The following is a 14,414-nucleotide window of genomic DNA, read 5'->3' on the forward strand; positions in this document are numbered from 1 at the left end:
TTTTAATCGTCCGTTGCAAAAATAATCAACATAAAAGATATTTGTTATACAAATAGTAAGTGCATTATAACCAAATCTTAATAATATTTGTCTTAATCATCTAATTTTTGAAGGAAACGTTTGTTAAACAAACTTTTATATAACTGCAAAAATTTAAATTTAAATTTAAATTTTAGATATAATATTCAATTTAATAATACTGGTATTTGTTATTTTGAAATATACAGTAGCTTATATTTTCTAAAATATTAAAAATATTGTAATTTTTTTAAAAAATATTTCAACAATTCTCTTACACATTATAATTCTTTAAAAAAATATTTTCTCAAGATAAATAGCACAAATTTAAAAAAAAAACACAATATTTTCACGGATTAAAAGATTTTTAAAATTCATACCTAAAAAATGTGGTGGACAAACCCCAATGTGGTAAGTCACCGCCAAATTTTGTTTTCACTATTAAAATTGCTAGGGTGAGCATCTTTATAAATAATTTATTACATATAAAAAATTAAATCATAAAAAAGTTGATGAACGATAATAGTAAAAATAATAATGTTTATGTTTGGGAGGTATAATGTGAGTATAATAAAATGAGGGAAGTGAGAAGGAAGGAAGTAGGTATGTGTGCAGATATCACATCAGCACATGGAAGCAATAATCTCACTCACTCTCTCTCTTACACCCAAACACAACACAACACACTTCTTTTCTTTCCCTTCTTTTTTTTCTTAATACTCAACTCTTCCTTTCTACTAACTTAACAAACTTCTTCTAATTTCTTCACAAATTCAATTCAATTCAATTCAATGGGTGGAGATAATTCATTGAAATCAAAAGAAGTTTCTACCATGATAAAACACGGTTTCATATCTAACCCAACCTTCTCTTCTTTCTCACCTTCTAGAACCTTCTCTCCATCTCCTCCATCATCCACAACTCGCCCGAGTCAAACTCACTCGCTCTTCGACATGATGTCCGACGACCACAACAACCGCGACGCTAAGCACTCCGACGACAACCTCCGGAAAATGAAAGATCGGATTACGAAGCTTCTACAAGAAGCGCCGTTTAGCGGCGGCGATGTGAAATTGACGGTGGTTGGGAAGGAAGGGTTTAAGGTATCGATGGAAGTTAAGAAGAGTGTTCTTGCTGATAAGAGTAGATTCTTCGCGGAGAAGCTTCGTTGTGAAAATGGAATGTCGCATTCGGTTGAGATCAGTGATTGTGATGATGTTGATGTTTATGTGGAAGCTGTTGTTTTGATGCACTGTGTGGATCTTAAGAAGAGGTTGAGATTTATGGGTCAACAAGGTGTTTCTAAACTTTTGAATTTGCTCAAGGTAATTTTTATTCGATTAAATATTAATATATGAATGAGTGATTAACTAATTGTGTTATGATCTCTAGTGAGTGATTGGTAATTGAAGTTTTCCACATTCCATATGGTAATTAAATTAACCTCATTAGTGCTTAGTTGGCCTTCTTGTGAATTTGTTCCCTAATTTGGTCCACATTCCTCAACTGTTGTTCTTTACCATAACCATTTACCATAACCAAGTTGTTTGAATTGAATTGTTTAAGTTTATTTACGAGCATAAACACTTGTGCAATTGTTTTAGAGATCTTATGGAAACAACTTTTGTTATAGAAATAGATTATACATAAAACACTTGTATAATAGGCGATTATGCTAGTTGTTTATCTAAAAAAGACTCTAGTGGAGTTAGGATCATCTTCATTTCTTATTTTATCAATTTCCTTTATTTGCATAGTTTTGGAATATGAAGATGATGTTAATGCATAGTATTAGTATCTATTCCCTTGTGCCTGGGGCTTATTGAGGACTCTTGTTTCATACCACATTCACGCTAAATATTAGACTCTATCAACCAAATCACAAGAATTAGGAAAGTTAATATTAGTATTGAATTTATTAACAATTGGTTTTTTATTACAAGTTTACTTTTATGAGAGAGTATTAATATGTCTTCCTCATTCATAGTATTTATTGCATTACAAAAAGAGGGAGAATAATTAATGGTATTTTGATAAATAAATAATTAATGCAAATGAAAATAACTAGTGGTATCAAGAGGATCCCCTATATTTAGAGACATAGATATTGGATAGTACTCTCTCGGACCCAAAGGTCAAATTTCTTTGACCAATTTTTACTTATATTTAGGGACAAAGGGAGAATATCTAATCAGCTCAACTTTCACTAGGCGATATACTTGATGTTCATTTCTATTTCTATTTCTTTTTATTTTCTTTTTTCATTTTTCTTTTATTTTCTTTTTTCATTTTGTTTTCTAAACAAGACTTGTTATTAATTTTAATATATTTATTTGTTTACCTTCTTTTGCAGGTATCAGCAGCTATCATGTTTGACCTTGGGGTAATATCATGTCTGGAATATTTGGAAGCTATTCCATGGACTGAAGATGAACAGGAGGAAATCATATCTCAACTAGGTCATCTGCATCTTCATGACTCTGCAACCGAAGTTCTTCTTAGAGTATCATCGACTCCATCTACTGCTACAAGGGACGATGACATATTCACAAATCTTTTGAGTAGTGTTCTACAAGCTAAAGACGACAAAGCTCGTAGGGAAATGAAATCTCTGCTATCTAAATTGCTTAAAGATAATGCATTTAATGATAGCAGCAAAGTTGATGTTTCTAAAGACACACTCTATCATCTTTGCCACAGGTGCATCAGTGCTCTTGGCCTATGCCTGTCCGAAGCAATTGGCACACTCGAGAGGCCGGACCGGGGGGTCTTAATGAGCGAAATAACACGCGAAGCTGACAATATTCAGTGGATTGTCGACATTTTGATCGGCAAAAAGATGGGCGAAGAATTTGTAAAAATATGGGCAGAACAGAAAGAGCTTGCCGCACTTCATTTGAAAGTTCAAACCGTTTACCGCTACGAGATCAGTAGAATCACAGCACAACTTTGTATTGGGATTGGAAGGGGACACATGTTGGTGCCGAAAGAAATTCGATTTTCGTTGCTGTCGACATGGCTAGAAGCTTTATATGAAGATTTTGGATGGATGAGGAGAGGTTCTAGAGGTCTTGATAAGAAATTGGTTGAAGATGGATTGAGCCAAACTATACTCACACTGCCTTTATTCCAGCAGCAGGTTTTGTTGCTCAATTGGTTTGATAGATTTCTTAACAAAGGGGATGATTGTCCTAATATTCAGAAAGCATTCGAGATTTGGTGGAGAAGGGCTTTCATCAGAAAGTATTCACCTGAACCTGATAATAATTCCCAATTACAGATAACTTTGTTCGATTACCCTAAATGACAAAGTATGCAAGGGACTTTCAAAGAATTTAAGAGTGTAAATAATTCTCATTTGTAAATAATGTGTGATAATTTGTATTTCAACTTCTGTTTTTGCCTGCTATATTCATTTTGGATTTCATTCTTTTTTTGCCAAATTCTGTATTTTTTTTTACCTGAATTTGAAGGAAAACCATGTAACTTGGATTAGGTGAACAATTATTTATTTATCTTTTGTGAGGAGGCAGAATGAAGACGACTTGTGAAATATGAGAGCCATTGAAATTCTACCAACATTTGATTTTTGTATGTAGTTTATTTTAAAGTTAAATAAAAATTGAGAAAGAGATAAATCAATAATATTTGAAGTGACATTAAAATACATTTGTGATTTTTTAATTTCTATTTTTTATTAGATCATCTAAATTTAAATTTTTTATTTTATATATATGTTGTTTAAGTTTGAAAATTTTCTTAAATTACTTAGTAAAATATTAAAACTAATAGTATGTAGATTGTCCAAACTATTTTGCAAGTAAAGAAAATTATTTATATTAAATATGTGAATAAATTTTTATTTTCAAGTTTTTAAGTTATACTTGGGTCAAATTATTTTTTTTAATTAGGAAAGGGAAAATTTTATTAATTAAAGTAGACATAAATGATCAATTTACAACTGTTTTTAAATAGATTTGATCTCATAAATTTAAATAGTTGTGAGAAAATCAACAAATGTAGACCAATTAAGAGGTTTGATGGATACATTGAATGATTAATACGAAAAACATTCTTACAATATTTAATAGAATTTCCAGTAATCAAATATTTTCAATTACACTAATTATTAAAAATAAGACAAATGACTTACACAATAAATAAAATATAATTTAAGAAAGTTATTCGAATAAAAGAAAAATTAAAGAACCGAGAGCTAAATTAAACTTAAAGAAGAATAACTATATTTTGACCTATTTATTTCAAATCAAACAAAACACACCTAAAGGTGAGTGAGTTCATAGAGTCATCATCTAGTATGAGAAAACACATCTTAAAAATTTTATTAAAAAAAAAACTCCTTACCTAATGTTAAGTTTATTTAATAAAATTACAACATTTATACTAAATTTTATTTATAATTAAAAATTCAGCATTTAAATTCAAATAAAACATGTCTTTGTCTAACACATAATTTTTTTAGAGAATGTTAACAAAAATAAACAATTATTTTGAAAAAGAATTAGCTGTCAGAACGACTTGTTCGAATCCTATCGGTGAATACCTGTGATTGCTACTAACGTTAACTTGTAAATTGCCTCTTATATGTTATCAAGTTCATATTATTGAAATAAAAAATATATAAAAATGTAGTTCTCACAATTTTGTAGTTTTAGAAGAATTAATGCTAACACACGTGTGGTTTCGGAAAACCACTTGGTTTATTTGCATGTAGAAATTTAAATTAGAACCGATATTTCAATCAACGACATGGACTAAATGTGCATAAACAAACACTTCTCACAATTTGACCATTTTATATAAATTTAAAAAAAAATATAAACTAAAGAATATTATTATTGCTAAATTATTATTATCAACAATTTATATAATCATCATTATTATTTATACAAAATAAAAAATACTGAATTAAAGTGATATATATAATAATAATAATTAGAGGATATAATTAAAAATAATAATTAATATTCCATTAAAAATTAAAATTATTATTTATTTTAAGATAATTTTACAAATGTATCACCTGCAACTTTTTTCTTTTAAGATATTGAAAAACAATTAATTAAAACATAGTTTTGTAGTCCATTAATTTTTTAAACGTAGAAAAAATAAAGTGTGTGCAAAAATTTGGTAGCTTGTTATCGGGTCTCGATCCTACTCATGGGACTTTATTATTGCAATATAAATAACACCACTGCAACTGTCAAAAAAATAAAAATATAAGGGTCTGCACCTTTTATGGACAAATATAGGCACATCCAAGAGTATGACGCACATTCTTTCACAACATCAAGCTCACAACATTCAAATGCACTCCATCCTGTTTGATCCACATTCTTTCTGCTAAGACACAACTTCAGACTAAGGATAGAATGGGATCGATCCCTTTAGGCAACACCGGAGGATCCAACCTAAGAAAGAGGGGTTAGCGAAAGTCTGATGCAATGACTATACTAGTAAGCAAATAAAATGAGGTAAGGATCATATAGTACATATTAATGGTATATTTACTTTTTGTAGAGAAAATTCAACATCCATGCAAGTGCTGAATTAGATGAAATTATTGCATGGTAAACATGACCTTTTTTTGTCTAAAGGAAGTACTTTTTCCTCTTTTCCACTTCATGTAATGATTATCAAGGACCAACTTTTCTAAAACCTTGAACTTTTAGGTAGAGAGACTAATGAAATGCTTATATCTCTAACATCTCGTGCAAGAGCCTTTTGGGTGACTAGGGCCATGACGTTGAATGTCACTGTATCAGAGAGAAGATCCTTTCTGACATCATTAAAACCACTTCAGTGAACTCAAACATTCAGTTAGCTAATATCTTCCCAAATTTCCACTGGGACCTCTAGCTTGAAGGGGAATATTGATTATTCTCTGTTTATTCTCATTTATATAGTTTCCTTATTTTTCTATTTTTCCTTTCTTGAAAGATTCTCTCTTGTACATAAATTTGCACAGCCTCATTATAAAATACAAGTTGATCACTCAAAAAAATTCAACTAGGATCAAGCTTAGACCTTGAATATTTTGAAGGGGTCATACCTATTTATGCAAAGCCTAACTCTGCTCAACCTTTTCCAATTCCTATTGATGCATGATGCATGTTTAACAAATTGGCCAACTATGAAAATGGGATACTTTAACCATATAACCATACATTGTATTTTTGTCTCACCTTTGTTTGATATCAATCATTCCAGTGCCTACCCGAATTGGTTTACCCATAATTATGCAGTCACTCACTCCTTCAATTGGGTCACCCCTTCCACGCATGGATGCATCAAAAAGATGGTCTGTTGAACTCTCAAATGATGCGAGCATCAATACACTTCTGCCCATCTTCTGAATTCCATGTCTTGTCATTCCGAGGACTTGACCCTAATTTGATAAATCACATAAATTAGTAAAAATATACTTATTTATCACAAACACATATGGATTGTTTTCTTTATATTCTTTTGCGGTAATAATTTCCAAATAACTCACCCTAACAGTCATAATATCTGCTAGAAGCATAATATGGCGTACGTCAATACTCATTCCATGACTTCCCATTGTATACTGTATCTGGTCAATGATAGTACTTCTGGCAGCTTCAATTCCTAGAACGTTCAACATTTCCATGACATGATTACTACGAGTTTTACGTCCATCAACACCTTCAATGCCCAAAACCTGTTGAAGGCCCGTGCTGATGGGAAAAAAGTTAATACATGCAGCTCAGAAAATGATGTTGACAATTAACAAGCAGCAATACAATGGAATGACGAGAAAGCAAAATATTACTCCAGGGCGACAACACTTTTCTTTATCTTTTTCATTGTTATTCCTTATAGTATACATAGACAATTACATAAAATTAGAAGTCGTCCTGGTTTTCACTAACTCCGGTCCGCCTTATTCTTACGACACCCGAATGTCCCCTGTCATGCTTTCTATGGGTCTAGCAGGATAATCTCTTATATGATCATATTCCTGATTTTGATTACAAATGAAACTGAATATATGGTGATTTTCTTTCTTCTACTGGCCATCCATCAGCTTATATTATTATGACAATGAAAATAAAGTTGTTCTTAAGAAGTACATAACAAAATACAGAGGAAGAACTAACCCTTCAACCAGTAATGCGAACTTCTCAACTTTTTTATCTTTTTTATCTATTTCTAGGACAGCTCGTTCAACAGTTTTAACTCCCTGCAACAAAGAAAATAAAAGATGTGTTTTCTCATCTGAAAATAAAATACAAAGCCGGACAAAATAAACACTGTATTCTCTTTATCAGGTATCAACTATCAAGAAAGTTAAATAAATATATATTATATACCTTCACCACAACTGATGGGAGCAAATTTTTAAGAATATTAAGTTGAAAGTGGATTTCATTTCTGCCAGATAATCGGGGATACACCTGAAGCTTTTTAATATCCAAAACTTTAACATTCTGCATAACAAGAACTTTGAATATTAGAGGCATAAATGGAATAGAGTATCATAATTACAAGATTCACTATTCACCTCTGCCTTCAATTTTAGTTTTGCTGTTCGTAAAATTGATTCTTTTACAGTATGAGCATCTATATTCAGATGTGCATCTTGGATTCTTTCCATGTCCAGTGAGATAACAACTGTCGCTGATCTTGAAGTCATAACAACTTTAATACTCTTTGCAACCTGTATAGATTGGAACAAATTGATGACTATTACAATCTTCAACTCAACACAACTAATTATGTGTTTGAGATTAGTCTAAAAGATGGGTGGTCCAGCAAGGGGCTGAACAAAAGGATTGTTTCTTTTTACCAAAATAGGTATGTCAAAGTATCACTCTGATAACCGACATCTCAACTCGGGCATTTCAACAGGCTTAAAAATAATGATTGAAACAGTAGTTTAATAAGAATATTTTTATATAAACATGATTTTTTTTTTAATATATACATATACATGATTGATAACTAATATTTTGCTGGAAAAAAATGATTGATACTAATAAACAAACTGAAGATACAATTCAGTTGATACGAGATTCCAATTAAAGAGACACAAACTTAATTATAAACAAACACTGAATAACACAATTAGTTAAATTATTTGAGGAGGAACAAGGTGTTGAGACATGCAAAGATTTAGTTTGGAATTATTAAGATATGTTAGTCCTTGTTTTTATTAGGTTTGATATAGGTTGGATTTAGTCCAGATTTATTTCCTTAATTAAGAGATTCCCCTTGTACAATTCTGATTATAAATAATATCATGCTGAGAGCTAATCTCTCATGTTATTCAACACCAAAACCTAATTCTCAAGTTGGTATCATAGCTCACGATCAGTGGGACTGTCAAAAGTCTCAAAAACCCTAGCCTTCACATACGTGGCTGTCCTATTAACCGTCCAACATATATAGCCCGACGGGTCACACCACCCCCACCATCAGACTCACCTTAGTCAGATCGGCTATTCACCAGAGAATCGTCGTCGTCCACGTGAAGGTCACGCGCCACCATCCAGAACTCCGACGAAGTCCCATCCGGACCCGTTCCACTCGTCTGCTGCCGTCCTTCCTGTTTTGGCCAAGTTTGGTCAATGGGTCCCACTATTTCTGGTGCTTTCTCTACGATTTCTTGCTGCCTATATTTGTTGTTCCTTTCTAGTCTCTAGAAGATGAGTTCAAGTTTAGATCTTTTTGCAGAATGAGAACAACTAATCTGAATCCTCTGTTAAGAGCCTTGCAACTTATGTTTTCTCCAGCAATCCCTCTATAACGTCTGAGAAACTTAATGGACAAAATTATTTAAATTGATCAGCTACTGTCAAGATGTGGTTTCTTGGATAAAATCTCTCAAATCACCTCACTAAGAAGTCCTCAGAAATTAATACAAACTTGCGTGAAGATTGGGAGCAAGCTGATTGTCAATTAGTCTCTCTTTTGTTGAACAATTGAGCCCTCCTTGCTGGTCCATTATCGCCCGTACACCACTTGCTATGACATTTGGGAGAAAGCTAAGAATGTCTACTCGAACAATATCCAACGTCTCTATAATGTTATTCATAATTTAGCTACCCTTCAGATGACATTAGATAACATCATGGATTATGCTAATAAAGCCCAGTCAGCGGTAAACAAGTTCAAGCTCCTTGTGGCCGACGATGACTCCAAGAAGATGCTTGAGAAATTGGATAATGTTTGCATGATCTATGTCCTTCATGGCCTCCATCAAAAGTATGAGTCGATTCGAAGCCACATTCTCACCGCATCTGATATCCCCTCAACAAAGGATCTCATCAGACGCATCATACGCATTCCTGGTCAGGAAGGATCGAGGGGGAATGGATCTCAAACTGGCACAGAGTCTTCAACTTTCGTTTCAAATTTTGCAGGTTGTAGTCGTGGGGGTGGCAAAGGAGGTCGTCCTCAGTGCACCTACTGTAAGCATTTCGGTCATACCAAAGAAAAGCCCTATTTCATTATTGGTTTTCCAGAAAGAACAGCAAATGTGACGCAGTCTAATGATAATGGAAAAGACTCTGAAGTGAAAAATACCAAAAACAATATGTTGTCAGATGAAGAGTACAAGGCATACCTGCAGTTCAAGGCTTCACATGCCTCATCCTCAACAACTTTTGCTCAAACCGGTAATTCTACGGTCTGCCTCTCTCACTTCTCATCTGTTATCCCTTGGATCTTGGACTCTGGAGCTTCAGATCATGTGGTTGGTAATCCTTCACTTTTATAAAAAATATACCAACCTAAAACCCCACATCGTATTATTGTTGCATTGGTCAAGCCACTCCTCTCCCATCTTTATCTCTTGACTATGTTCTTTTTGTTTCCAACTGTCCATTTAATTTAATTTCTGTCAGTCGTCTGACTCAAAGTCTAAATTGTTTTACAACTTTTACTCCTAATTCTTTTGTTATACAGGATATGAGTCCCAAGGACTTTACTATCTTTAGTCTTCATCTACTATTGCTTCCACTTCTAATACGGAGTCCCTAAGTCTTCTTCATCGTCGGTTAGGTCATCCAAGTCTCAAAAAGTTCAAAGTTTTGGTCCCTCACTTGTCTCACATAAAGTCTTTAGATTGTGAATCTTGTCAGCTTGGGAAACACGTCCGGTCTTCCTTCTCTAGCAGTCTTCAATCGCAAGCCCGCTACTTTTTTGATGTCATTCATTCTGATGTATAGGGACCAAGTCGAGTCACTTCAGCTATAGGTCATAGGTACTTACTTTGTCACTTTTATTGATGAGTTTTCTAGATGTACGTGGATCTACCTACTTAAGGATATATCAGAAGTATTAAGCATATTTCATAATTTCTTTAAGGAAATTCAAAATCAATTTGGTCGTTCTATTCGCATTTTGCGCAGTGATAATGCAAAAGAGTATTTTTCGTCATCTTTTAATTCTTTGATGGTAGAAAATGGCATAATCCATCAGTAATCTTGTCCCCATACCCCACAACAAAATGGTATTGCTGAACGTAAGCATCGTCATATAATTGAAACAGCACGTACGTTGCTAATCAATGCTAATGTTCCTTTCAAGTTTTGGGGCGATGTTGTCCTCACTACAAGATATTTGATTAATAGAATGCCATCTTCTGCTATCCAAAACAAAGTTCCCCATTCCTTATTGATCCCCGATGAACTATTTTTTCATCTCCCTCTTCGAGTTTTTGGATCCACTTGCTTTGTTCACGATCTTACTCCAAGACTTGATAAGTTGAATGCTCGTGCAATTAAGTGTGTTTTCCTCGGCTATTCAAGGTTTCAAAAAGGATATCAGTGATATTGTCCCTCCACACATCGCTTCTACATATCGGTTGATGTCACATTCTTTGAGGATACACATTTCTTCCCATCTCCCATTGAATCTGAGCCAATCTCTGAGGTATTACATATTCCCTACCTTGTTCTAATAACTCGGCCCATGCTTATAATTGACCAGCCAGATCCATCGAGTCTTCCTCTCTTGCAAACTTATCAATGACGTGCACGTCTCCCTCCTACACAAGATTTAAGTGACTCATCTCCTGTTCCGGTCCCTTCTTCTACTTCGGAACCGCATACCTTGTCGATGACCTACCTATTGCACTACGTAAAGGTACACATTCCACCAGTAATCCCTATCCCATTTATAATTTTCTTAGTTATCACCGTTTATAACCTTCATACTATACCTCTGCTATCTCCGCAAGAAGCTCTTTCTCATTCAGATTGGCGGCATACTATAATTGATGAAATGACAACCTTAAAATCTAACTAAACATGGACTCTTGTGCCACCTCCTCCTGGTAAATCTAATTTTGGATGTCGTTGGGTATACACAGTCAAAGTTGGTCCAGACGGCCATATTGACCATCTGAAAACTCGTCTAGTGGTTAAAGGTTATACTCAGGTTTTTGGTCTTGATTACATGATACTTTCTCACTTGTGGCTAAAATGATTTCGGTTCGTCTTTTTCTCTCCATGGATGCTATGCGACATTGGCTATTGTATCAGTTAGACATAAAGACTGCATTCCTTCATGGAGACTTAGAAGAAGAAGTTTATCTCGAGCAACCACCTAGTTTCGTTGCCAAGGGGAGTATCGTGGGTATGTATGCCGACTTCATAAAGCTTTGTATGGTCTCAAACAATCTCCTCGGACATGGTTTGAGAGGTTTAGTAGTGTTGTTCAACAGTATGGCATGATTCGGAGTCAAGCTGACCACTATGTGTTTTATAAATTATCTTACAAGTGATGATATAGCCATTACAGGTGATGGTCGTGATGGAATTGTGGGACTCAAACAACATCTAGTCCACCACTTTCAAGTGAAAGATCTAGGTAGACTGAGGTATTTTTTGGGCATTGAGCTCAATCTAAGGCAAGAATTGCTATTTCCCATAGAAAGTATGCTTTCGATATCTTGGAGGAAATCATTGAGCCTTTGTGTCTGACGAGATTGCTACTTCATTTGTTGATTCTAATGACTAATTGGCAGACATTTTCACAAAGGCTCTTCAAGGACCAAGGACAACTTCTAATGTGACAAGCTCGATGCCTACAATCTGTATGCTCGAGCTTAAGGGGGAGTGTTTAGACATGCAAAGATTTAGTTTGTTATTAGTAAGATATGTTATTCCTTGTTTCTATTAGGTTTGATATAAATTGGATTTAGTCCAGATTTATTTCCTTAATTAAGAATTTCTCCTTGTACAATTCTGATTTTAATAATATCATGCTGAGAGCTAATCTCTCAAGTTATTCAGCACCAAAACCTAATTCTCAAGTCAAGGAAACCCAAACAAACAAGTAAGGAGAGAAGAGGCTTGATAATGTGTCATGATGTATAACTTTCCTGTCTTACTAAGGTAGAAAGATCATTGCCTTCTAAGAACTATAGTAAAGAGGGGGAAGAAAGATGGAAAGAAACCAGGTGGGACCATTGCAGACCTCCGTGACATACCCATGAAACTTGTGTGAAGCTATGTGGCCAACCCTTGAACTAGAAGAAAAAGGGAGGAAATGAATGTTGTGCTATCCATACTAGTATATCTGATCAAGAGAAGCAATCTCCTTCAACTCCTTCAAACTCATATCCATTCACCAAAAATCAATTAGACCAACTATACAAACTCCTTGAATCTTAGACTCGTTCTTGCTTTATAGGCCAGGGCAATAATGTTTTAAATACTACTCGATATAGTGTCAATTTAGTAATAAATGGATTATTGATCCAAGTGTTGTCGATCATATGATCGAGGACAGTCTTTTTACTTCTTATAGTTCATGTGCATGTAACAAAATTAATATTGCAGATGGCTTTCTTTCAACCATTACAAGAAAAGGTTATGATGTTCTATCTTGCATCATGTTAACAAGGGATTTAAATTGTCAAGCTAACTTTCTTTGTTCTCATTGTGTTTTTAAGAATTTGAACTTAGAGAAGATGATTGTCAGTGCTAAAAGGAGCAGGGGACTCTACTACTTTGAGAAAGGCTTGACTTCGGTAAGCAATCTCTTGTACTAAATATCCTTTGCATGAATGTATTATACTCAAATTTGTCTTGTTTTTTTTTCTTCATGTACCTCCAAGTTGTCTACTTTGGAGAAGAATAAAACTTAAGAGGTCAATTCGTATACTTCTTTTTCTATATAGGTCATCATTGCGAAGTACAATTCATATACTTCTTTTTTTTTAGACGAAGTGGTAAACATCAATTAAAACTCACAACACAACTATAAGGTTTCGGATTAGAAACCAGAACAAGACATCCAACCTAACAATATCAATATTTGCTAGTTGAGCTAAGTCTTACGAACACAATTCAAATACTTCAGTCAAAAAGATTGAAGAAAACTTTTGCAACATAATTTGATATTGTTAGAATATTAGAAAATATCTTATAATATCTTTTATATTATATTAGAGTATCTTAAATTATTTCTTAAGATCAATTTATTATTATGATTTATTCCTTATTTAGGATTGAATCTATGTTTCTCTATAAATAGAGATTAGTATTGAGTCTTTTGTAATAAAGTTAGCATAAAGCTATTATGAATAATATTCAAACCCTTATTATGTTCTCTCCTCCTTTTCTCTAAAATCCCACAACTTCAACATGGTATCTAGAGCCAACTGAGAGACAACCCTAGTCGTCAACTACCCGGTCGACCCACTGTCTCCGGTGAATATTTTCTTTGGCAAACCGTGTTCTCAACTCCGGTTTTCCCCCTCTGCTGTTGATACGATGATTCCTCAACTTTTGTTCAGCCGTTCACGCCCTAACGTCGCTGTCGTCACTGTTTCTGACGAGTTTTTTCGACGAACGACCACTCCAGCAGCGTCGTACACCTCAGATCGGCCAAACCCTTCTCACGTCATCAGCAACTCCCTCACGCGCCCTCACGCGCCGCCTGTCCTCCCGCGCGTGAGATCCACGCGCCGCCCACTACCAGCGGGCGTGACGGCGCGTCCGACGGCTGTTCACGGTGCCGCTTCTTCCACCGCACTCGCCTCGGCCCCCTGCTTCCATATCTGCCCTCAGTTTTCAGTTTCGAGTTACGGATATACGAGTTCCCAGTTCAAACAACCCCTGTTTTCCCGGTTCCGACGCGTTTTCTTACAATCTGTGTTGACCATGGCGTCCCAGTCTGAAACAAAGAGCATCTTCACCAACAGTTTTTCTGCTTCTGAGTTCCCAACAGTTTGAGAATATAATCCTAGTTTCTCTTTTTTAGCATGATCATTCCTTTTTCTGACTGCTATCACTTCCGCCCACAATCGTCGCTACTGCCCCGTCTGCTACTGTCGCCGCCGCCGCTGTATGCTGCTGTTTGTCGTCGCTGCTGGAAAAGTTTTCCGAAACAACCAT

At 34.7% G+C, this 14,414-nt stretch overlaps 2 protein-coding genes across 3 annotated transcripts in view; one reads left to right on the top strand and one right to left on the bottom strand.

The window, feature by feature from the left end:
• The first annotated feature begins 611 nt into the window (after nucleotides 1-611).
• Nucleotides 612-3,599, top strand: LOC101492450 (BTB/POZ domain-containing protein At5g60050). Its single transcript, XM_004505868.4, has 2 exons — nucleotides 612-1,343; nucleotides 2,372-3,599. The coding sequence occupies exons 1-2, from the start codon at nucleotides 810-812 to the stop codon at nucleotides 3,323-3,325; spliced, it is 1,488 nt and encodes a 495-aa protein (XP_004505925.1). The 5' UTR covers nucleotides 612-809; the 3' UTR covers nucleotides 3,326-3,599.
• Nucleotides 3,600-5,097: 1,498 nt separating this feature from the next.
• Nucleotides 5,098-14,414, bottom strand: part of LOC101491903 (DNA-directed RNA polymerase III subunit 1) — a 43,728-nt gene continuing 34,411 nt past the window's right edge. Inside the window, exons 22-27 of one of the 2 annotated variants that reach the window (XM_004505866.4) lie at nucleotides 7,568-7,723; nucleotides 7,377-7,493; nucleotides 7,164-7,246; nucleotides 6,536-6,740; nucleotides 6,225-6,427; nucleotides 5,098-5,450 (exon numbers count right to left, since the gene is read on the bottom strand). In XM_004505866.4, the coding sequence (XP_004505923.1) occupies nucleotides 5,396-5,450; nucleotides 6,225-6,427; nucleotides 6,536-6,740; nucleotides 7,164-7,246; nucleotides 7,377-7,493; nucleotides 7,568-7,723 (819 nt within the window). In that variant the 3' untranslated portion in view covers nucleotides 5,098-5,395. Of the gene's footprint in view, nucleotides 5,451-6,224; nucleotides 6,428-6,535; nucleotides 6,741-7,163; nucleotides 7,247-7,376; nucleotides 7,494-7,567; nucleotides 7,724-14,414 lie in introns of those variants that run through there. The other variant, XR_003473513.2, reaches the window with a different exon arrangement.

Source organism: Cicer arietinum, chromosome 6 (assembly GCF_000331145.2).
Source record: "Cicer arietinum cultivar CDC Frontier isolate Library 1 chromosome 6, Cicar.CDCFrontier_v2.0, whole genome shotgun sequence".
NCBI lineage: Eukaryota > Viridiplantae > Streptophyta > Magnoliopsida > Fabales > Fabaceae > Cicer > Cicer arietinum.

What these genes read in the sequence shown, in the direction of transcription:
- LOC101492450 (XM_004505868.4), top strand. Translation starts at nt 810, where the DNA reads ATGGGTGGAGATAATTCATTGAAATCAAAAGAAGTTTCTACCATGATA. An exon ending in AACTTTTGAATTTGCTCAAG is followed by an intron (nt 1,344 to 2,371) that starts GTAATTTTTATT and finishes CTTCTTTTGCAG; the next exon opens with GTATCAGCAGCTATCATGTT.